This window comes from Trichophyton benhamiae, assembly GCF_000151125.1.
Source record: "Trichophyton benhamiae CBS 112371 chromosome Unknown contig01145.0, whole genome shotgun sequence".
NCBI classification, from domain to species: Eukaryota; Fungi; Ascomycota; class Eurotiomycetes; order Onygenales; family Arthrodermataceae; genus Trichophyton; species Trichophyton benhamiae.
The window spans coordinates 672807-696330 of NW_003315111.1; the positions used below are offsets into that span (position 1 = coordinate 672807).

Here is a 23524-nt window from a genome sequence, read left to right on the forward strand (position 1 = left end):
TTGGGCTTTTGTATGTAGATGCATGTTTCAAGGCGCCTAGGGGGGTTTTCTGGAAAAGGTGGGATGGCCGGACATGCGCAGGGTTCTTCTGTCTGTGTCTTTCCTGCATCTATGCTTGTTCTTTTGTTGTCTCATGTGTGAGTGTTTGGATGCCCGGAATTTGGTTGGCCGGGTTGTTGGTCGTTGGCTGTTCCATTTTTTATACTATTATTTCTTCTTCTTCTTCTTTTTTTTTTTTTTTTTTACTTTGTTCGTGATCTCCTCCTATACGAGACTCAGCACGCTTCAGGTGCTCCCGCTTCATGTTGATTACCTTTCTCCTTCGGCCTTTGCAGCGTTATGTAGTCGGAATATAACGAGTCTACTTGCTCTCTCAAATTGTTCCGGCGGGCGGTGGGTGGCTATCTTACGTAAGCACGCTTTAGGGCACACCCACAAAAAAAAATAATTTCCGACCAGCGACTCCGCGAAATATCTTTTTTTTCAACCTCGATTTCTCTTTCTCCCTCTTAAACAACCACATATACATAACTCTTTGAGGATCATCCGACATTTAGGAAGCGTCCTTGAAATCAATCAAAATGGTACGTTTAACTCGAGCTAGGCCAATGTTCCATCGACCGCAGTCTTCGGCACCCGCTTATCGCAATACTCTATGATACACACCAAATGGGAGAGGGAAAGCAGGACAATTGCAGCTAACAGATCGCTCAATTCCAGTCGGACGGAGAAGAGACCACCTCGAACGCCGGCGTCGTTGCCGCTGATGAAGTTGAAGTTTCCGCCAATGCCACCGCAGGCAGCTCCATGTCTGTCCTGGACGCATTGAAGGGTGTCTTGAAGATCGCTCTTATCCACGATGGTCTTGCCCGTGGTCTCCGTGAGGCTGCTAAGGCTCTTGACCGTCGCCAGGCCCATATGTGCGTCCTGAACGAGGGATGCGAGGAGGAGGCTTACAAGAAGCTCGTCATCGCCCTTTGCTCCGAGCACAAGATTCCTCTCATCAAGGTCCCTGACGGCAAGATGTTGGGTGAATGGGTTGGACTGTGTAAGTCGCCTTGACGTGTCTAGTTAATGGTCGGTAGTTTTTGGCTGGAAAATAGGTGGCTAACCGATTTGATTAGGCGTTCTTGACCGTGAGGGTAACCCACGCAAGGTCGTCAACTGCTCTTGCGTTGTCCTTAAGGACTGGGGTGAGGAGTCCCAGGAGCGTTCCATCCTTCTCAACTACTTCCAGACCGAGCAGTAAATGCTCTTCAACGTTAGTTACTGTCTTTTAAATGGCGCTCGTTCAACTACGACCTCGGCTCTCGCGCAAACACTTCGATGGGGTCGTGCTTTGCTGTTGACGTGAGCTGGTCTATGGATCCGGGAAGCTCAGGGCATGCTGATATCTTTGCGGATGTCCTGTAACTGGAATGAGACCAGGGTCAACTTGGTTTCCTTCGTTACTTTGATATCTCTTTCGATATATGCCCTTCTGGGAGGGATTCATGTACTTAGAAGACATGTTGATGTTGAAAAATAAAGATAAAAAAAGGATGAACAAACAACACTTTTTAAAGCATTGCCTGCCTACGTATAGAAGACACCAGAGTCGGTGGGTATATCAATAGTTCACTACAGGTAGAACGGTAACAGCTATACAAGTAACAAAGGGAACAAAAAAGTAGCGCTCTAACGCCGAACAGAGAGCAAAAAGAGAAAAAGGAGAAGAGTATGTACAAGATGTCTGCAGGTTAAATAGACAACTCGAGTCGAGTAAGAAGATAAGAAACAGCACCGAGATCCTGCGGCCCGCTTATCTAAATTTATAGGCAGGGAAAACCATCTTGTCTTTCAAAATTGGGTCAAGAGAAAGCTGCTGGTAGGGAGAACTTCCAGGATCATAATACATCCCTTCGATGCGACCAGTTTCACGGTGGACGGAGATGTAATAGAAACCAGATATAGTCAGCCCCTGGCGAGAATGAGATGGAGAAACAAAGCATCGTTCTGAAGAAATTCACGTTAGTATCATATGAATTGTAAAGAAAAGTAGAGTATAGTCGGGGCTCACCTTTCCATCTCATCAGTATCCATCCTTTGGATAACTTCTCTGAGACCCATTTCTTGCTGACGAGATTCTTGACAATCTCATCATATGTCAGGTTTTTGAATGGTTCCAACTCCCTCCAGTAACAGCTATCAACTTCTGGGCCGGCGTTGAAATTCTTAGTTTCCAGGGTATGAGTGTTGAAATCGATAATTTCGCCTTCTAGGTAGGTGATTATGTGCGCTCCTTGGTTGTTGGCCGACTTGTCAGGGATGTTGTATGCTTCCATGGTACCAGACAAGGTCATGGTCTGATAGTCAACATTATGAATGGTCACTTTAACAGGCCAGCTTTCTGTCTTTGCAGGCTCTGGGTCTTGACTGCTACTGCTGCTGTTATTGTTGCCACTGTTACTGCTGTTGTTGCCCATGATATTGCTTGCCCAATAACTTCGGCCGCTGCTGGTGTAGACGCTTATCCGGCTTCCAACACCCGAGGCAGCGTTAGACTCTGTCGAGGGGCGAGTAGTTCCCAGCAGTCTGTGTGGCAGCATTGCAGTCGATGCAGTCGCTTGCTGTTGGCCAGAGAAAACAGTGCCAGGGCTCAGCCAGGAGCAGTAGCCTGGGCCTGCAATCGAGCCTGTGTCGAGGATGAAGTCATCTTCGTTGCGAAGGAAATACTCAAACTGAACAAAGCCTCCGGCTGCAGCGGTGGAAAGGCTTTCTTCATAAGAGTTTGAGAAACGGACTCGGTCCAGGTACTGGATGGCCTCCCTGAGGCGGTCAATAGAGGGGTCTTTGAGGTACATGCGGCGAATATCGGAGTTTCTCGATGTATCGATGCGAGCAGGTGGTGGTAACCGAGGACTCGAGCGTCTCCCTTGGGGAGAAAAGGAGAAAGGGGTGGCAAAATCGTTGTTGTTGTTGTTGTTGTTGTTGCTGTTGCTGGTGTTATTGTAGCTGCTGTAGCCGTTGGTGCTTGCGTTAACGGTCCTGTCCCGGCCGTCGTCTGGTCGGCTGGCTCTCTCACCGTCCTGCATCTGGTTCTGCGGCGTTCGCACTCTCGGTGAGTATCTGTGGTTTCTTCTGACAGACTGTAAGATGGCTGCGGTGACCAAGGCCGGGTTGTCTCGTGCCAGGGGTATGTTTGGCGCTCCCACAGCACGTCCGCCTTCCTGCTCTTCGGGCGGTGACTCCGACGCCAACTGGGCCGTCCCTCTGAGCTCTCTGGGCAGATGACTCCAAAGCGAGCCGTCCTCGTCTCTGGAAGAAGAAGACGCTGACCGGTCGAACCATATCTCGTCTCGAGGATGCAATGGGTCGGTGCGGACATAGAGACCGCCTTCTTCGTCCTGCGTCGGGGCCCAGCTGTATATCCTGTTCGACTGCTGAGGAGGACCTTCGTAGGCCGGGCCGTGGCTGATGTTCATGGCTCCCCGGCGGCGAATGATTGGTATCCTCTGTCCATGGCCGGAGGTATACTGTTGATGCGACCTAGGCATGTACTGATCACCGCCCAGGTCGACGGAATCATGAGGCGAATCGGCCATTCCTGCACCAGCACCCACCCCTACGCCTCCTCCTCCTCCGCCGCCGCCTCCACCGAGCTGGCGTCTGCGGGTACGGGCACGCGAGGGCGAGAGCTCCGTCGACGACCGTCTTCTGCTTCGAAGAAAGTGGACGTTTTCGCTGTGTATCTCATCTTCTGGGTTGCTCATCAGGGTGGCGGCCAGGTCTGGAACCGGGCTGGCAAAGGACTCGAGCTGCTGCAGGTAGTAGCTTAACGACGGCGGCGTGACGGATGTCGCTGGCGTCTCCGGCCGTTCAACAGGCGGATGCTATATCGTTCACACGCAAAGAAGCAGCCGTCTCGTCAGCAAAGGAGCAAGAAATACGCAGGGGGGAGTTGACGGGGAGGGAAGAAGATGGTGAAGAAGAAGAAGAAAAAAAAAATAGGTAGACGGCGGATGGAGAAAGATACGCCAAGATCGGGGGAACGATGTTGATTAAGGATGGACCGAGAGAGAGAGTAACTAAGGGCAAGGAGGCGGTCTCACTGGGGGGTTGTCATGGCCATTACGGCTGCTGCTGGCGCTGCTGTCACTGCGAGTCGGCGGCATGGCGATGCGCTGGCTTCCAGGTGGGATCGCCAGCTGAAGACATGAAGCCGTTGGTCGGATGTTGCGATGTCGCTGTCGCTGTCGCTGTCGTCGCCGCGGAGGCAAAAGTACGACAGGTTGCGCCAGGAATTCCGCCCTGGCCGGGTCAAATGACGTCCTTGTTTGCTTTTCTTCTCGACGGCCGCGAAGGCCAGCGGCAGTCGGCAGAGTCAGTTGATACGGACGAGACGCAGACGACGGCGATGCTCAAGGAGTCGAAGTGACGGGCCAGAGACACAAGAGGGGACGGGGAGGAGGAGAAGAAGAAGACGAAGAAGAGCGAGACGAAGGGAGCTGCCCGCTTCTCCAGCGCTGAGGTTGGACAGAACCAGGACTGCTGAACCGGAAAAACTGCCTATGGCTGCTGTCAAGATGGCAGACTTGCAGGCCCGTCAGTCCTGGTGGAGAGGATGCTCGCTGTCTGGCTGTCTTGATACCCTGCCCGGGAGAGCCTCGTTGCGGCGTGGGAAGGACGTGGACAGGATGCTGATATCCCGGCTCGATCTCGGCCACGACACAGCTCGACTCGATCCTCTGGCTGAATGCCGTCGATTATACCGGCTACGCATGCAGCAGACTGGATCAACTGTTTCATGGCCGTCATCCCCGGTGCAGGCTTTGTCGACAACCCCCCCCCGTGGCTACGAGTGAAGCCCCCCCCTTGGTTGCCTGTTTATAAAAGGCGTCTTCCAGCTGGGAAAAAGGGAGTCCAGAACCGCCTCTTCTCTGTGATATAAGCATATATCAGCAGGTTGAAGGCATAGAGGGCAGGATTTCCTCCCTGTGGCCCGGTGGTACAAGGCCAATATCTCGGGTATGGTTCATGACAGTGTCAGTTACGCCAGCAAATATAGCCCGGGGTGTTACTCCGAACAAAGACATATACAGATTCAAGTGTACTACGTGTTTGCCCTGTCCAAATCTTCAAGGCCAGGTGCCAGTGATCGGGAGCATTGATGGATAGTAGAGCATCGATGGTTGACTGCCAATAGAGTCGATAGTACATGAAGGGCCATCGCCAGACATGGACAGAAGACTATTCATATTCCCAGGCCTACTGCTATTCTCCGTGTTACTGTTCAGCCTGCAATGATACTGTAGTTCACAGTAGAGTAAAAAGTACAGCAGGAGTAAGTATCCTGTGCTATCTATGCCATGCCCGAGGTAAACAAGATCCACCACCCCTCGAGTATAAAAAAGTGCGGATGCAGATGTCATCTTCTCTCTCTCTCTCTCTCTCTAAACATTCCCGGCCCAGGTTGAAACTACCATGGCGAAAATCAAGACCATAGAACACTTTCGAGTACTCCCCAGATGGCTCTTTGTCAAGATAACGGACGAACAGGGAGGCTACGGATGGGGTGAAAGCACTCTCGAGGGTCACTCAGAGTCCGTCGAAGGGGCGTTGAATGCCTTTAGCAGACAGATTCAGGGTTACGAAGCGGAGTAATTCTACCTATCCTCACAGATGAAGTGCAAGTGAAAAGCTAACCGTCCAATGCCAGTGATATTGAACATATATGGCAGACAGCATGGAGACAAGGCTTCTATCGTGGCGGCGCAGTCTTCATGTCCGCCCTGTCTGGTATCGACATTGCACTCTGGGATCTCAAGGCCAGACGGCTCGGGATCCCCATCTACCAGCTACTGGGTGGTAAAGTGCGGAATAAGATATCCGTTTACGCCTGGATTGGAGGCGACAGACCGGCTGACGTAGAGGCAGCTGGTCAATCAAGGCTCGCCCAGGGATTCAAGGCCATCAAAATGAATGCTACAGAAGACGTCAACTGGCTAGACTCTCCACGTACCCTCGAAGCCAGCGTCGAAAGACTGAAAACAGTCAAGGACCTAGGCCTCGATGCTGCCCTAGACTTCCATGGCCGGCTTCACAAACCCATGGCCAGACAACTGGCCAAGATGGTCGAGCCATATCAGCCCCTATTCATTGAGGAGCCACTGCTCTCCGAACACCCAGAGGGCATCAAGCAGCTCTCCAGCCAAACAACTACACCCATAGCACTGGGCGAGCGTCTGTATAGTCGCTGGGATGTCAAACGCTTCCTCCAAGACGCGAGTGTCGATATCCTACAACCAGATATCAGCCACTGCGGCGGTATTTCCGAGATTCGGCGCATCGCCGCCATGGCTGAAACGTACGATGTTGCTATTGCTCCGCATTGCCCATTGGGTCCTATTGCTTTGGCAGCTTCTATGCAGGTCGACTTGTCGATCCCGAACTTCGTGATACAAGAGATGAGTTTGGGGATCCATTACAATACTACGGAGTCCGGAGAGGAGTATGATATTACCAACTATATAAAGGACACTAGTGTATTTGATGTCAAAGATGGATATGTGAAAGCTTTGGATGGCCCAGGGCTTGGGATAGAAGTGGACGAGGAGGAGGTGAGGAGGGTTTCTAAAGGTACAAAGCCCTGGGTCACTACTGGCTTCTTTGGACCGGATGGTAGTATTCGTGAGTGGTAGTTAGTAGTAGATATATTATCATAAGTCTACCGGGATAAAACACAATTGAAGATCTAATCTAATTGACATATATCCTATTCTAGACTCTATCCAGTGCGAGTGACCTTACCTAACCAAGAAAGAAGCATTTCAGATATAAACAAAATCTATAACCAGTATGGTGGAAAAGATATCAATGAAATCCAAACAGAAGGGGGGAAAGGGGAAAATAATATAAATAGGATAGTCATCAGGTCGTTCGAGTCCGTTCCAGGTTCCATTGATCAGCGCGATCCAAGCAATCATAAATCGTTTCCCAAAACTTATCAACGTCGACGCTCTGCGGAATGGTGACTCCCTTTGCTCCCGCAGGACACGGTTTGACATATGTACGGCCAATTTCACCTTGCAAGTCGGCGCCTTCAACACAGTGATGAAGTCCATCTGTGTGGATAGAAACGTCATATCTTGTGCCATTTGTGTCGTTAAATATCAGTTGTTCCTTCAGGTTAGTTGCCGTCTTAGCTTGGTCGTTGAGGTTGGACAGCAAAATGGCGACTGCGAGAGGGTCATGGAGAGGCGGGCCAGCGCTTATTCCAAAAACAGTATCATAAGTCCCAGCGAAGAACATTAGCAATGCATGAAGGATTTGTCGAAGGACTGTCGGATTTTGTTTCTCTCCCGCTTCGCCCTTGACGCCCAGAATGCGTGACTGCACAGTTTTCGTAGCCAGTACTTGATGCGTCAAATCGACTGTTACCAGTGTGGTCTTTGGTGCCAGGACTGGGGACGAGAAAATCGACTCTGCCGATTCCGGGTCACACTAGAACTTTGTCAGATTATCTACGGACAACAGGAGGTTTCAATAAACTCACGTATATATTGAACTCCGCCCAGGGGGTTATATTTCCAACTCTTGACTCATCTCCTTGTTTCTGGCTGATGGGGACACTTGAAAAGCCTCCACCAACGGCACCACCCATGATACTAACACCACGGACATGTTCTGCAACTTCAGGAAAGGTAGCGAACAGAATGGCTAAATTGGTAAGGGTTCCGGTAGCTACAACCCATGCAGTATCCTTGGGCTGTGATAACAGAGCATCCCTCATGGCGATATATGCAGAGACATTGGTCACCGCTGGTTTAGTCGGAGCAGGGAGAAGGTCTGTCCCGTCAATGCCAGATGTTCCTAGAAGGCAACATCTGTTAGCAATATAGTATTGTATATGGTCTTAATGGATCATGCAATACCATGTATATCCTCTGCGTGAACGGCTTTGCGACAGAATGGCTTCTTTGCGCCGGGATACACAGGGATATCGGAACGCCCGACGGCTTCGAGAATGCTCCCAGCATTGACTGTTGTATTTTCCAAAGACCCATTGCCATGCACCGTACTTATGCCAAGCAACCTCAGTGCTGGGTGATGGGCAGCAAGCAGAATCGCAAACGCATCCTATCTTTGTTAGATATTGCTCTGCCTCGTCCCTCGTCTTTGCCGGGGGTACTCACATCATGCCCTGGTTATGACGTATCAATTAGCAAGAACGTTCACAACAAAAGCAAGAGGTGAACTCACCTGGATCGCAATCAAGCCAGAGAGGGATACGAGTATCATCTGACGCTGAAATCGAGCCCATGGTTGCTAGTATATCGACGTCTCGACTTCACGAACGTCCCTTGCGTCCTTTGACTTGCCGAAGAGAAGATGAGAAGTCGCAACCCTCCGGCGCAAATCCGACGGTTGCGCTCCGGTGGCCCGTGCATTCCCATCTTATTGCCGTTATCGATAAGCTCAACTTAGTCAGCATACGGCTTGGCTCTTCCCGGCTTGGCGTTCTTTCTTCAACTTTCGATGCAGGAAAACGTCAGACGTCGAAGTCAACACATTGACAACATTCTCTCGAGACTCTGGCAAACGGACGTCCGCCTCATGGGTGGTAGCAAACAGCTCGACTGCTTCTGCCGGTGTCCATGAATGATCCAGCTCTGGGCCGACATATGCCTTGGCATTCTGTGATTGGAGATGCCTGGACTCTCAGGACATCTGCGGCCGCCTGCTTCGAAATCGAAAGCAAAAATACCAACTGTCTCAATTCCTTCCCATGGTTCCCCTCCCACATCCCGGCCTTCATCCCGCGTCCACCAGCGCAGTAAACATGCCCCAGACCGGCTTCAGTTGAATGCAACCAGTGACAAAGCCACAACAGCCTTGATTCGCCGAGTCTTATGCCCGAACGCCAGTGGCCATGGTGGCCTGGATCGTGGCAGCCCTCGTCCGATTGAGGAGCTGCTCCCCCCACTAACTAGCATGAATGAGGTTGATCTCCAGCTCTATGCTTTGATGGCTGTTGTTATGAAAGAGTTCGTCCATTCTTGGTACTCGAAGATCACCCCTGATACCCTCTTCACGGAGGAAGTCGTCCAGCTTATTGCGCATTGCACTAGAGCATTGGAGCAGAGACTACGACGGGTTGACGTGGAGACGCTACTGTTTGATGAGATCCCTTCATTGTTAGAAGCTCATATCATTGGTAAGCCACCATGCTTTGTTGTTTTTTTGCTTTACTCCAGGAATTTATATATACATTCATGTATATATCGATTCAGGAGGTCCACAGGGGTTGTCATGAATGAGCTTGTCTTAATGACGAATGACGGCAGCGTACCGAACCGCCCGCGAAAGCTCGGCAAGAGCAGAAGATTCAAGCCGGCGATTGCGTGTGGTCTATCATACGTTGCACCCACATCCAGCACTATCACCGGCCCCTGGTCCTAGTGACGAGGATGGTGCGAAACAACGAGAGGCCGAGAGAATATACCGTCAGCTTCTGGCCCACGGAGCTATGGCTGTGCTTCTTCCCACAGAAGATTTGCAGAATGTTTGCTTACGAACATTGGTTGGAGATATATTGGCCGATCTACTCTTGGGAGGGGTTGTCAGTGGGAAAGTTTCTGAGGGGTGGTTTATCTGGGATGCCATCTCGAAAATTCTCGCGAGCTTGAACCAAAAACCTCAAGGTGATGGTGTGGAACACGACCACAGTGGCAATCTAGAAAAGGGCGATCCCGAACCTGATCAGGAACGATCATCTAACTTTGGCAGTTATTCGACTCAGAGAGGCCAATCGGTCCTCCTATCAACCCTTTTCAGCTTGATGCAATACTGCTATATAGCCTATGTTGCATCTCGGTTCGTGGCTTTGGGGTTGTTTCGTGTCTCATCTTCACCATCGTCAACAGCAACAACCTCATCCCCAGCATATGCTAGCAATAGCATCAACTCTAAAGAGGCAACCCCTTCCCGATCCAAGGGTAACATCGTGCGATTGCCCGTTTTGGAGTATCGAATCCTTAGCGTGATTTCGCAGCTTCTTGACATATCAAGCCGAATGCCATGGCTTGGAGGGATTCTGGCCCTTGTCCACCACCTTTTGATGACAGGTCCGGGCAAGATTGGAACGGCAGATGGAATGATTGACAGGTGAGTTTGCGAGTTTGTTTTGACGGTCGAGCCCACTTCTTGCTTTGCTTTGCTTTGCCCATGCCATTTCCCGTTTCCTTTTCGCCATGACCGTTGGGTAATTCGAGGTCCCCATATAAACTTCTTGTGTTTTGTTATCGAAGAGCCCGCTCGTTTCTTCGCCTCTCCCCACCTACGCCCTTGATAGGATGGATGAAGGGCTGTCTTCATTCACCCGTGCTCCATCCAAACATCGATCTTGAACGAACGCCTCAAGCAATCAGATCGCATGGCAGGGATCTCATTTTGAGTTTCGAGTTTTCATGCATAGCACTTCAGTCACTTGATTTTATGGAGGGTAGGGCTGCGCCCAATCAGGATCTCTATGCTCCAAGCGACTCAACAGGACCACAAAAGAGCAAAAAAGAGATGCAAAAGCAAAAAATAAAAAAAGAATGAGACCCCGTATCGTCACCATGCGTACGCGGTATTAGTGTATTGATACCCTGGTATTCGTATTACCAGCCTCTGGTTTCCTTACCGGGCTCCGTTACAATACGACTACGGCTTCCCCTTGCGCGGCCGCGCACTCTTACTCGAGTACGGAGTGCATGCGCCTTTCTCTCTGATATCCAATGCGCATCGAGGAATCAATCCATCCTCCTCCGCGCTGATCTGTGGGACGGGCCTTCCTCCCTTCCGCAAGCCTCCAACCTTTTGCATTCTTCAGGATTCAGCATCACTGGGCGCCGATTGGCATGGCGATTCATCCATCCACTGCCAACCAACCAGTGTCCTTTTCCCTTTTGTATTTCCATTTCTGTCCACGAATGTGTCCTTTGTTACCCTTGCAGTCTCGTTTAACCAGCTTCTACTATTTTTTGGGACGAGTTTCTGCATTAATTTTTCCCCTCCGCTATCTATTCTTCCTTCAGGGTCCTTCTTTACTGCTCTAGTGCTCCTAAGGGTGATGGCATTACTAACGATTTAATAATAGATTTCTTCGTGATTGTATTCGCAAGTATCTCCTGACTGCCACAATTTTGCCGTCTCTGCTGCTTGCGATCCGAACCACGGTCTTCCCAATTAATGGTAGGGCCAGCCTAACGCGGGTTTCCGGGATTTCTGCGGCCACACAACAGCAGCAGCCTTCCACCCCTAGTTCAGACGCCGAGATCGGCACCTTCGCCAGCAGCGGTTCAAATACTGATGGTCAAAATCGCATCCAGACTAGCAGCAGCAGCAGCAATGCCTTACAAGAGACGCAGGCATCGCTTAATGCAGCCTCGCCTCGAGCCAGCGTGGTAGACGCTTCCTCGTCTGGATCTGAACAACCATCTGCAGCAGAGGTAAAAACGATTAAGCGGGCATGTGCTGCGAGTATACTCGCATTGATTCCTCGCAAGATCGCCTTGACTCTTTTCGCAACTCATCAAACAGACGGGAATTCATCCCCAGTGGCAGCCAGTATCACGGCCAAGGACAAGCCGGACCCGTTCGTTCAATCCAGCATTCCCGAGTCTTCGGTTAATAGTAGAATCGACTCGCCTCTACCAGGCGCTGGATCTGAACCGGGACTGGCAAACAATTCAAATCCAAGCCGTCAAGATGGTCGCCATGGTGGGCCAGGCACTCGTCGACAAACCCTCCCAGCTCAGGGCAGTCATGATCGCAATGCTAGAGACGGGAAGGCCACCGATGACGGCCCTGATCTGCCAAAGCCCCATTCAGGTAAGGTATCGAAGGATTACAAGGACGACGAAGATGATGCCTTACTATCCGCCATCGAACATGACCTCCTCGACCTGTTTTCAGATTCTTATTGTAACAAGCATCTCATTTACTCGATTGTCGAGCTCGTTCTCGTTAAGCTGATTCCTGAAATGGGCGAGCATAGCGTGACCGAGCTGATGAACGAACGAGGAGTTTTATGGTCGACTGCATCAACTACAACAACCAATGGATGATTTTCCTCACTCACCTTTCCTCCCTTCCTCTCTCACTTTCCTTATTTCTGGTTTGTCCTTTAAACTTGGTGACGTATCTATTTAATGCTCCATTACCCCCTTGTATATATGTTTAATATTATTGACTTTTTTTGGCCCTTTCTTTATGCGCTCACACACACACACACTCTCTCTCTCTCTCTCTCTCTCTCGCCCGATCCCGTCGGGACGGCATTGACTTGATAGAATACTCCTTTGGGACTGCTCAAAGTGGCAACAGATCCTAACACACGCATGACCAGTACCAGGGGTCTATCGTTACACTCATGCACCGAGAGCTGCTTGACTTGAGAACGGGCCTTTTTGCTCTTGCGACCGGTCCATATCTTGTATCTTGCCTGGCACGGCAGAGTATACAGAAAGTACCTTGCTGTCACTTCTCTCATGCCGCCATCCACCTCTCCCTTGCTCCCTCTCGCTGGCCTCATTTCTCTCCTTTTTACCACCATCTCTATCCCGCCTGCACACAGATCCATGTTGCCCGACAGCCTTCAGCACTGTCATGCCTCCCGCGGAAACCAAGTATAACTTCCGATATCGTTCATGCAACCTACCTGACCGCTCATCCCCATTGATTTTTCTCCGCATAAGCGCCCTGTCGGTCCAAACTATATTGCACGGTTATATACATTGTTACATCATAACTACTTATTTGCATGCCGTGAGAAGTGGCCGTGGTATCGACCTTCTTCCTCGCTCTCCACTGTATCCCTACCCCTACCTAGTTACATGCACACTGACATCCTACACACACCCTCTATATCTTCCATTGACCCGATGCAACGGTAAATAGACAAAATAAATATAGTAGACTGGGACAACCGATGGAACGACAAGACTTCTCGTACTCTATTTTCTTTTGCTTTTTATTTTTTTTACCTTTCGCTTCGCTCTCTTTTTGCCATGCGTTCGTTAGCTAGAGGCGGTTGGTCTTGGGTGGCCGCGTTGGCAGCACGCAGAGCCTGCCCGACTTGCTACAGGACGGGTCACGGAGGCAAAGCGGGATGACGGTGGTAACGAGACAGGGAACGCCGTACCCGCCAGGAAGGGTCACCGAGCGTCTTCTCGACGCCCTGGCCAGGTCGAAGTTCGGGACTCGAAAGCCAGCCGTTCAGGCTGCCAGAGAGCTGTTGTGAGACAGTACATGGAAAAGCAACGAATAAGGATATGCGATTTTGCGCAAATCTGTACGCAGGGTGTTACTGCTATTCGCATAAGAACGGACGAAGTAGATGACAAGCTCAGAAATTGTTATTCGGCAGCTAGCTAGCTAATATGATGTCTGTCTTTTCTGCATCTTCCCGCTACGGATTCCAAATTGCCTTGTAAATTCCAATGTTGTTGTCCACCTCTGCCTGGCACGATTCAAAACTGCATAAGAAAAAGGAAATGAATGAGTAGATAGAGAGGTAACTAGTTATTTAGGGGGTATGTAGTAAAGGTAGCAAAGAGATAAAGAGTAAAAATAAAAAAAAAAAGGAAGAATAACTAGTTAATTGAAGAAATGAACCAAGTCCCAGTTGCCTGTCCTATCCCCATTTCCCAGCCCGCGCGAGCGGTAGACGTTGTAAATACTCTCCGAGCCCCTAGAATGAATAACATAGCATAAAGACAAAAAGAAAAGGCAAAACAGGATGACGAGGAATGAATATGGTAAGGTGAGTTGGTGTGGGTGAAAGGTAGTTCCCCCTTAATATCAGAAGAAAATGCAGCACATGAATGATATAATGGGAAAAGGGGGGAGCGTGACATTGCGAATAATGGAAAAATGAAACAAGGGTGTATATGATAAGAGGAAAAAGGGAAACGCAGGGAGTAATGAATGGGTGACATTAAGTATAGCAGTGCAGATTAACTCGACATGGCCTGCTTTGAAGCCGTCCAAAATGTACCATGGATGATTGCCCAAACGAAGTAAAGGGTAAGCTAGGTAAGTAAGAGATGTAAAAAGAAAAAAGGGAGGGGGAATGATGGTGCATTTTGCGTAATGGGGAATAATAGTCGTGAACGTTGAAAGTAATGAATCGGGAATAAAACACATGGGATCGTATTAAATGGATGGGGATGCCGTGCAGGATATAACAAACGAGAAACAAAAAGAGAAAATGACGTAGACGCTGCTATGATTGGGAATGGATCAGGTTATAGCGTGTGGATGCTTCTTTTCTTGCTAACCCGTGGTCTATCGGTATGAATTTTCGATCGAGACATAGTGGATTTCATGGGCTGGATGTATGGCTGGCCATGTGCTAGCTTTAGCTTCTCCATGAGTTTACCTATGATCTGGTAGTCAGATACTGCCAGCTCCATTGATTGGTTTTTGAAATAATTAAGGACAAGCTCTAGTGCCTGGCGAGCTTCATCCTGCGTCGGGGTGGTGGTAGGAGAAATTGCTGGAGAGGATATGCTCTTTGATTTTGGAAGTGGTGGTGGCTGCATAGGAGCTACGTTGGAGATGATTTCCGGATTGCTGCGATTTCTCTTCATTGCAGGCGCGTCTATGGCTTCAGAAGGATCTTCTTCTTCTTCGATGACTCCGGGCTGTGTGAATATGTTGGTTGGCGAGAGGCTTTCTGGCGATTCGTCCTTGACCACGGAGGATCCAGATGTCATCACTGGTAGGGTCTGGCTTCGTCTTCGCTTTGATTCTAGCCCCAGGCCCGTATTTTCGGATGGTGCAAAGGGGTTCTGCGAGGAGAAGATTATTGTTGACTCGCTTGTTGCTCTGGTAAGAGTAGGAGTTGCAATAGGGGTTCCCTCCTGAGGCAAAGAAACACCAAAGACATCGTCACCGCATTCATTGACAAGGTCCCCTTCCTGTACTGACCCGGACTGCGTAGGGGATGTAGGAGAAGGTGTAGTGGTTGAGCTAGGAGAAATGGGAGACAGTTGCGTGGGTGTCCGGATGGTGGATCTCTTCCTTGGACTAGTTATGTCAAGTGAGGATTTCCTGCCAGGGGAATTCACGATGTAGTTTTTCTGCTTGAACTTCTCCAGCCAGCTTGATGTCAGAATCTTCTCGTGGCCTTCAGGGCTGCCCACGGTGCTTGCAAAAAACATGGCCTTCTCTCTAATCAGGGCATCGTTGATCTCTCCGCCCTGACGCTGGTGGTTCTTGACCCAGTTTGACAGGGCCTTTTCAATGTCTGGGAATTTCCCCTTCGCCTTCTTAACGGGTGATCGACGGCCATCATCAGGAAAGAGATACTTTTCCTTTTGGCGGAGTACTTTGGAAACGGTACTGTAGAAGGAAAGATAGTTAGACAATGTACCTTATTAACCAACCCTAACATACGAGCCACCAGCATACCTTCGTTCAACACCAAACATAGCTATTGGTTTCTAGTTAGCTTATCCGCAATAACAATAATAAAACAAACATAAGATAAGAAAGACAAAAGAATGTACTCACCTCCAATCTCAGTCTGCTTTACATGGGGATTCTCTTGATGATACAAGCACATGCGTCGGCGCTCGGCGTCAGTCAAAGTTCTTCGTGGAGTGGGCGGCGTCGACAGCTGTGGCGCCTGAACGTGCTGTATTTGCGGCGGGATAGGAGTCATTGGCATCGGCGCAACTGGCATTGGCGCAAAACCGGGCTGCGTAGACAGCATGCTCGGCCATTGAGAGGACATGGTGAGCGGGATCAGGTGTTGTGTCGTATACGGCTGAGGCATGGACATGCTATATGCCGGTTCAATTGGCATGATGGGCGATGAGCCAAACTGAAACCCAGTGAAGTCCGTCAACTGATGGTGCTGAGTAGCCGCATATCCTCCCATGTCAACCCACTGCGAGCTGACGAAGTCATGGTCTTGCAGCGGCGGGGTTTCTGTATCCATGGTGGCCAGACTTGGTACTTTTCCTCTCTGATAAATATAATTCGAACTAGCACAAGATGGCGCCAGTAGTTCTCTGGAGAGAAAAGTAAAAGGCGGGGAGGGGGAAAGCAGAGTGTATGTATAGATAGGAATGATAGATAGATAAAGCAGGAGCCTTAAAAGCTGCTTGCTTGAGGCGCACTGCCGACAAGGGGGAATTTCACAATGCAGTTAGGTGGGACCTCTTGAGGAAAATCAGTCGACAGCACATGGCATGGCGCGGCGCCAGTTGAGACAAGGAGCGAGGGAGGTAGGGGACCCGAAATGAAAACGATAACGAGTATGTCCTAGTAGCCGCCGTCCTGATATCGATTAACGAGAAGAGAAGGGCAAGGTGGGTGAAAGGAGAGGCTATGGGGTAGAAAATCCAAGAGACCCCAGGGCCGGACGATGCAAAGTATGTAAGTAATAATGTAAATGTATATAGGCAGAGTTCGATAGACAGGTACTTGAGATGAGAGGAAGAGTAAAAGAAAAAAAAAAAAGGCAGGTAAAGAAAAAAGAAGTCTAGCCCAGCCTGGCTGCAGGAGTTCGAGGCTTCTTTCTTTTTCTTATTCCTGCTCACCCTCACTCACTCTCTCTCTCTTAGAAAAACTGACTGTCTGTCTCCGTTTGACTGACCTGACTGACGGTCTTCTTTTTTTTTTTTTTTTTTTTGCTTTTCGAGTGAAATTTTTATCTCGAGTGCCTTGCTTTTGCGGTTGTTGGGGCCGGAGGCGGGTATATTATGTAGGTTGCTATTAGTCGGGCGGATGCAGGCATATGTCTGTCTACTCCGTACATCAAGGGAGTCAGGAGGGGGCAACAGAGGAAGTCAAATGCAGGACCCGGCAGTGACAGGGAATCGACCTCTGCTTTTAGTTTAGGGTTGCATAAGAAAGACGGTTGAGCTAGCACAGGAAAGAGTTTAGCCACCGCCAATCGAGGGCAGGGGTGGGCTGGAGAAGGGCAGGGAAGCCCAAGCAGCGAGAAGCCAGGAGCCAGGAGGGAGCCAGAAAGGGGGGTGATAGGCCTTTCTCCGGGATAGCCGGGTTATAATGATGGAGTGTTCTGACGACGTTCCGGGGATGGACCTGTACAACAGGGGGGCTGGCAGGGAGCAGAGAGGGAGAAGAAAGAGGCAGGCAGCGAGATATCTCAGGCATCACTCCAGGAAGATCTCCTTCCGTGGCCACAGCGGCCGGGCTGGGCTGCGCAGACGGAGTATTAAGTAGTCCAGGACTCCCCTTGAACGGCTCTCCCCATCTCTGCTCGGGGGACAGCCACAAACGAGCATCGTCCAGCAGGCCTGGCAAATCGCAGGCGGGAGCCCACAACCATTCTTGGAGGACATCACCAGATTTGATTATACGGAGGATAAATGCCCAAGAGGAAAAGAAAAGAAAGCACAGGAGAGGAAAAAGGAAAATAGCAAAATAGAAATGTGCAAAAAGGCGTGCGATTGGGGGGGTGGAGGGGGGGAAGACGGCTGTAATGGGCTAAACAGTCGGGTATCAAATATTGAAAGTCGATGACGCCGTAACGCAGCGCCGTATCCTGTTCGATACGGCCATACGGCCATGACGGAGCCTGTAATCACGATACGGCGGTAACTATACATAAGCAAGCATGTAAGTATGGATATGCTCCGTAGCTCGCGGCGGGCGGGCGAGCAGAGGGACAGAAGGGAGAAAGATATAAATAACGGGACTAGGCCGGCGGGCGAGGGTTGTCAGCGAATGTTAGCTAGTCAACAGGTAAATGATAGTTCGTTCCGTGGCAGCCACGAGCCAAACCTTGATCAGAGATCTAGCCATGGCTCGCTGACGTTTATTAACCATTAACTAGTTCGTTCGTTACGGGGTAGTTGGCTGGTTAGAGCCAGCAATGGGCAAAGGGATGCGCGGAGGAAATTTTGCGGGTTGATAGCGGGCGGCGTACGGAGTACGGGGGAAAGATAGGCTAAGAAGGAGCTTGCGGGTTGGTTTGATTATCGTGACATGGTGAAGAAGCAACGGTTAGCCAGCTGCTGAGTTACTGGATAGAGAGCTGTCCCGCTTCATGTCAATCCTTCCTGTCGATGCTGCTGGGTGACTGGCTATCAGCCGGTTGACTGAATCAAGATGCTTGCTTTGACGGCCGATAGGCTGTGGTCGTCAGGTAAGGGGGCTCAGTTTATCAAAAAAGAATACGCCCTTTGACTTGACCAACCCCTTACTCCATACAGTCCGCAAAGAGAGGTCATCTGGCTGCTTCTTTGGGGCAGCAGCTTCAGCTTCAGCTAACCATCGCCAGCCCAATAGCAGCAGTTCAAGGGACATCGGACGGGGCCTTTCCTAACAGCGGCAACCGTGGCGCAAACAGCAGACCGCAGAGCATCCTCAGTGTTGCGCACAGCATATATAACTCGATTTCCTAATGCTTATGGCATCCAAGGATCCAGGGAAACATATTGAACTTTCGCATGGGGCTGGTTCCTGTTCCCGTTCCTGTTCCTGTTCCTGTTTGTCTCTCCTTGTTCCTGATCCGGATCCTTTATCCTTATCCTGATTCCGGTTTACTTCTTTGCTTCTTTCTCCGTCATATAAGCGACGATTGCCCTGACTGTTGAGCCCTAATATGCTATGCATGGTTTCAGGCCACTGATCGTCCGCGTGGTGCTTTTGCCCCAGTTGATGCAATTTTAGCTGCTCTGCTTTTTTAACCAGTTAACTCGTTGGTTGAACAGATGGACCTTGAGGCGAGCTGGCCTGCCCGGTTGATCGCAGACCCTGGAGGTATGTATGTACGTAACTCAACACTGTTATGTCGTTAGTGTTCTTTTCTTTTTTGCATTATAGCGTACGGGATGGTTAAGCCTAGCTTGTTTTTTTTTTTCTTGTTAATATTCTGTCCGGCTTTAAAATGTACTTTGTTACGTGCGTAGTGGGAGGCTGGTTGCGGAGGAAGAAGCTCGAGGAGATACGTATCTATCATCATCCTCTTCCTTCCACCAAGCAACGACCGCTTGATACCTCCAAAGTGTTCGTAGCTGTATCTACCTGCTCGATAGACAGCCTGCTCCTACAAACTCTCCCGACTTGTTGTGACCTGTACTGTGTACTTATCATCCCTGAAGGGCAAGGGGGCTGGAGAGCAGAAGTTTTCCTCTCTTTCCTTTCTTTTCTCATCCCTTGCTCAGGTTCCTGAATTCCGCACAATGTCAGGGCAGCAGACAGGGGGCCTTGTATACAGATTGATGATGTATGGACAGACCAGCAGAGAGAGAGAGCAGCGAGCCAGCGAGGGACCCCGGGGAGGATTTCTCCACCGTCTGCCAGCCAGCCTTAAGCTATGCCCATTCCTTTTTTTTTTTTTTCACCTTTCAATTTGCTTCTTCGTTCTGTATTTTTGCATTTCATCAAGGCCACTTTTTTTCAGTGGGTTAGCGGTGTTTCGTTGCTTTTTCGTCTCTTTTTTTAAGCAGTTGGTTTGCATATGCGGATATCTCCAGACTCCGTGCGAGATGCCTAGTCAGAGTAGTTACGGAGTCGCAGCGGCGGCGGCAGCAGCAGCAGCAAAGCAAGTACGCGCTGCCCACTTTGCATGTGACATGCTAAGAGTATTTAGCTAGCAAGAGCCTGGCCGATGACGACAGAGACGAGCATGGCATGCGTTGAGGGCTTGAAGATATCGCCTCTACCAATCTCTTCTGCGCAGAGGGCCAGGAGAAGCGCTGTCCACGGGACACAGGCGGGCTAATAGCGAGGAGGGAGGACTGCTTCCTCCCTTTCTTTTCTTCTTCCCCCTCGTCGACTAAGGGAGAGGGACGCCCTCCAAGGGGCCTTTTAGTCTTTCTTCTAGAGCCCGGAAAGAACAAGGAGATAAGCGAGGGTCGCACATCTCAAAAAGAAGAGCGACCAAAAGAGGGAGGCGGCCGGGATGGTGGATGAAGGAGAAACACGACTCGGGCATTCGATCTCGAACCACCGATCAGCATATTTTTAATACACGCACAGGATACTTCCTTACTACTAGTTAGATGGACACGATGCGCTGCTGGTCGACTAACTATGCGGGGCCGAGGGGCAGCGGGCTTGTTCAATTAAACGGGTGGTTATATACGCTCGCTGCTCGCTTTGTGGTTTAGTTGTCTCTCAAAGGGGGGGCCCATCAGATGCTCTGTCATTATTGTCGTCGACAAGCTGTTATCATGGCCCGCCAGAGAGTATCTATCCCTTGTCCCATGCGGCCAGAAGACACACTATTGCTCCGAGTTCCATCCATGACTCCCCGAGCGTATACTTACTTCTACTGGCAGTCCATAGTAGAAACTTCGTTATATAGTCGAAACTCAGTAGTGCAGGAAGGTTTCCAGGCGGCAATCATCCCCCTCCCTGACTTTGCCCAACCAACCCCCTCGTTCAAGTTTCTTTTCCTTTCGGGGTTCATGGCTATTAGGCGGGATCTAAAGGCTATGCATGTCGGTGGCGTGGAGAGGATTAGCGGTGCAGGAGGAGTTATGTAAGAGTACTTCAGTAGCGTAGTTACTTTTCTGGAGCTGGAAGCCGAGCTTCGCACGAGGAAACAGAGCGAGAGAAGGAGATGCAGCCAGTGGTCAGTTCAGTTTAGTAGTGTAGTAGGGATAAGAAGTCTGCGGTGTCAGAAGGGGTAGGGGGGGTAGGCCACTGGGCGGGTTTCGGGAAATCCACCCAACGGTCAAGAGCATAGCATCAATTGGGCGTGACCCGGAGATGAGATGCTGTCATGTGTGCATTGGAGATGTGTATATAGATCTCCCTAAGATCAACAGCAGCAACCGTGACTGGATGCCGCCTGGCTAAGCTTATAAGCTAGAGAGAAGGGAGGCCGTCAGGAGGCCATCTTTGTTAACGGCAGGTTAACGTCCGTCCAGTAGCCGGTGATGTCATTCCAAGGCGCAGAGTGAGCGTCGGTTCCTCATGCTTAATATCGTCTTGTAATGGGCAGTTCCTCAGGCATTACCCAAAAAAGGGGGGTTGTTGACAGACAGCCCCAGCCAGGAACCCCCTACACTCACCACACCACGCACCAGAATATCCTGAGAGACGAGGTTAGCGCCCTGTACTGAAGAAGCATGACGAAGGGTCAAGGAAGAGAGAGGGAGTGGTAGTGTACTTCGCCTGAGTGGTACACGGCAGCCAGAGCAGGAGTTTGATACGAACCACCGGAAGCGTACCACAGGCGGTGACGATACTCTGCCCACTCGTATCCTTTCCCTTCCAAGATCAAGTAACAGTAACTTGCTTGCTGTGCATGATAATTAAGCTACCGCAGTACGCAGTAGTTTAGTGCGGAGAAGCCGCGCTCCGTCGTATATCCTCGAGCTGGTTGCAGCGCCTCCTGATTGGGCTGCAATGCAGAATATTCGTCTCCCCAGCTGCTGGTGGTATTCTCTCTTGTGTCCATGGCCGGGGGTGGGAAAGAGGGATATCGCCGCCCACATCCGTACCTGGTATGAACATCTCGGCTGCATGGCCAGGGAACAAGGCTCCAAGCATGTTCACCATACAGAGATGGAGGAGGCATGGGGAAGTCCTCTTTTACTCCGTCGCTAGTGAGTTATACCAGCGTGTATTGAAACATTACTCGCAGGTTTGGCTCACACTACTCTGCGGTGGCTTGCCCTGGGAGAGGCCGCATGGAATAACTTCAAGAAGTTAGTTGGTTAACCCACTCGGTAGATGCAGAGAAGCCATCCCTCGTGTGAGCAGAGTAGAAGAAAGCCCTTCGAGATGATCAGTAATCCTCTTGTAAGCACTAGCTAGGGCCCTTTTCCGGTCTGTAAGGGGCTGATAGTCATGGCTTCAGGCCATCGACAGCAAGGAAGACGGCAAGCTTTCTCTGCAGCCTCTGCCTTGCGTCCCTTTGTCTTTCCTATCATCGTCTTCTCTGCCTCCTGTAAGTATAGTCCCGTTTTCGCTAACTCTCCTCCAGCGTCGTATGAAGGTCGTACTTCCGTACAGGGCCCCATCCCGGTCATCTCGCGTGGTAGAAAGGGAAAAAAACAACAGGGAAGAAGGGGAGAGAAGGCCTCTAAACAACTGCAACGCAGTATGAATACAAGATGCATACTGAGAGAAAACAAAAAAGCATCCCTCCCCCTGTACTGGCCTCGGAAGTGGGCTTCTACCGCCGCGGCAACCTCGAGCCTCTCGTTCGTTTTGCTGCTCACTCCACCCCCCTGGCCGTCGTGCTTCTCCTGAACCGACAAGACGTCGACTTACATACCAAAACTCGAATGTGGAGGGTCATATCAGTCGCATCCCGGCCCTTAACGAATATTAACTATACATAGTATGTCCTCCGTCCCAGCCTTGCTTCCCATCGACCGATTTGGCAAACGGAAGGGGGGCATTGAGTCGATTTGATGCCTCTCATGCCCTTTTTTCCGCGCCCTCCTTCTTCTCTTTTTCGCCTCCCCCAGTAAAAAAAGAGCCACATTGTATACAAGACTTGTCTGATTCCTGGCGACTTTCAAGCCAATCCCGACAATGCGGGAAGTAAAATAGTAGATGGAGTAGGTGTTGGCTTTTGTCTGCACCTTGCTGGCCCTTCTTTTCATTGTTCAACCCGCAGCCCCCCCCCTTTTTTTCCCCCTGAACTTGCAACCAACATTTTGATATCGTCTCCGATTTGCTTCCCACGGAGCATGGGAAGGGAGCTTGGACGGTAATCAAGCTTGGCCCACGGAGAAGAAGAAGAAGAAGAAGAAGAAGAAGCAGAAGAAGAAGCAAAGAGAAGACGAATAGAGAGAAGGTGAAGGGAAGACAGCACAAGAGGGAAGAAGAAACGGTGCATAAAAGGAGATACACTGCATCATATAGCCATCATCCCGCGGTCGTCTTCGAGAACCCTTGCATCTCACCAGCATCTCGCAGTGCGTAACTCGACTTGACCGCGTCCTGATGGTACGATGCCTGCTCCGTTCGCTCTCTCGGCGTACATGCGTGCATGCATACATTACTCAAGTAATCGACTAGTCGGGACACTCTGTAGCTCAAGCGTTCACCTGCTCGCTGCCCGTCCGTCCCCCTTGCTCCGCTCCACCAGCGGCAGGCGGAATATCCGCCGATTGACCATGCACCAAAACCCGGTACCGAAGCCCCTTAGCCTCCCTTATTATTATTATTGTTATTATTATAGACATACATATACATAATCGCAGCGGGTAGATACCTGGTCATCGCTTCCAACTTCTTATATTACACGAGTCAAGAAACGGCCGGTTCTCTCCTCGTTCTGATATAGATTCAGCTACTCAAGGCTAATATCGTACATACACCGCCAGGATCTCTCCCGTCTCGACCTGCTCGAAGTGGACCGGATGCATGTCCATCTTTTTTTTTACTTACAACCCTTTCTCTTCTCTTTTTGCTGTCCTTTGTTCCGGCTGCTCTCATAGAGATCTGGTATGTGCATGCCGACGGGGACAGCTACGATGTATGCTATGCACAGTGACATGCGTCGCGTATATCTGTACACGGGTAAATCCTCTGGACATGATATTGATCT

At 50.3% G+C, this 23524-nt stretch overlaps 8 protein-coding genes across 8 annotated transcripts; 4 read left to right on the plus strand and 4 right to left on the minus strand.

The window, feature by feature from the left end:
- Nucleotides 1-581: 581 nt before the first annotated feature.
- On the plus strand, nucleotides 582-1249 carry ARB_05621 (uncharacterized protein; the record flags this gene model as incomplete). The annotated part of the gene is made up of 3 exons (XM_003016177.1): nucleotides 582-584; nucleotides 706-1048; nucleotides 1125-1249. 3 exons carry the CDS (start codon nucleotides 582-584, stop codon nucleotides 1247-1249), a joined length of 471 nt encoding a protein of 156 aa, XP_003016223.1.
- A 552-nt stretch (nucleotides 1250-1801) lies between these two features.
- Nucleotides 1802-3752, minus strand: ARB_05622 (uncharacterized protein; the record flags this gene model as incomplete). The annotated part of the gene is made up of 2 exons (XM_003016178.1): nucleotides 1802-1995; nucleotides 2060-3752. 2 exons carry the CDS (start codon nucleotides 3750-3752, stop codon nucleotides 1802-1804), a joined length of 1887 nt encoding a protein of 628 aa, XP_003016224.1.
- Nucleotides 3753-5463: 1711 nt separating this feature from the next.
- ARB_05623 (uncharacterized protein) lies at nucleotides 5464-6680 on the plus strand (the record flags this gene model as incomplete). The annotated part of the gene is made up of 2 exons (XM_003016179.1): nucleotides 5464-5639; nucleotides 5699-6680. The coding sequence occupies 2 exons, from the start codon at nucleotides 5464-5466 to the stop codon at nucleotides 6678-6680; spliced, it is 1158 nt and encodes a 385-aa protein (XP_003016225.1).
- A 229-nt stretch (nucleotides 6681-6909) lies between these two features.
- On the minus strand, nucleotides 6910-8797 carry ARB_05624 (uncharacterized protein; the record flags this gene model as incomplete). Its single annotated transcript, XM_003016180.1, has 6 exons — nucleotides 6910-7482; nucleotides 7535-7851; nucleotides 7914-8118; nucleotides 8242-8286; nucleotides 8476-8676; nucleotides 8747-8797. 6 exons carry the CDS (start codon nucleotides 8795-8797, stop codon nucleotides 6910-6912), a joined length of 1392 nt encoding a protein of 463 aa, XP_003016226.1.
- Nucleotides 8798-8973: 176 nt separating this feature from the next.
- ARB_05625 (PXA domain protein) lies at nucleotides 8974-10388 on the plus strand (the record flags this gene model as incomplete). Its single annotated transcript, XM_003016181.1, has 3 exons — nucleotides 8974-9196; nucleotides 9363-10146; nucleotides 10334-10388. 3 exons carry the CDS (start codon nucleotides 8974-8976, stop codon nucleotides 10386-10388), a joined length of 1062 nt encoding a protein of 353 aa, XP_003016227.1.
- A 495-nt stretch (nucleotides 10389-10883) lies between these two features.
- Nucleotides 10884-12092, plus strand: ARB_05626 (uncharacterized protein; the record flags this gene model as incomplete). Its single annotated transcript, XM_003016182.1, has 2 exons — nucleotides 10884-10933; nucleotides 11123-12092. The coding sequence occupies 2 exons, from the start codon at nucleotides 10884-10886 to the stop codon at nucleotides 12090-12092; spliced, it is 1020 nt and encodes a 339-aa protein (XP_003016228.1).
- A 2181-nt stretch (nucleotides 12093-14273) lies between these two features.
- Nucleotides 14274-15973, minus strand: ARB_05627 (uncharacterized protein; the record flags this gene model as incomplete). The annotated part of the gene is made up of 3 exons (XM_003016183.1): nucleotides 14274-15372; nucleotides 15427-15463; nucleotides 15544-15973. 3 exons carry the CDS (start codon nucleotides 15971-15973, stop codon nucleotides 14274-14276), a joined length of 1566 nt encoding a protein of 521 aa, XP_003016229.1.
- A 6712-nt stretch (nucleotides 15974-22685) lies between these two features.
- ARB_05628 (uncharacterized protein) lies at nucleotides 22686-22883 on the minus strand (the record flags this gene model as incomplete). The annotated part of the gene is made up of 1 exon (XM_003016184.1): nucleotides 22686-22883. The coding sequence occupies one exon, from the start codon at nucleotides 22881-22883 to the stop codon at nucleotides 22686-22688; it is 198 nt and encodes a 65-aa protein (XP_003016230.1).
- Between the last annotated feature and the right edge of the window lie 641 nt (nucleotides 22884-23524).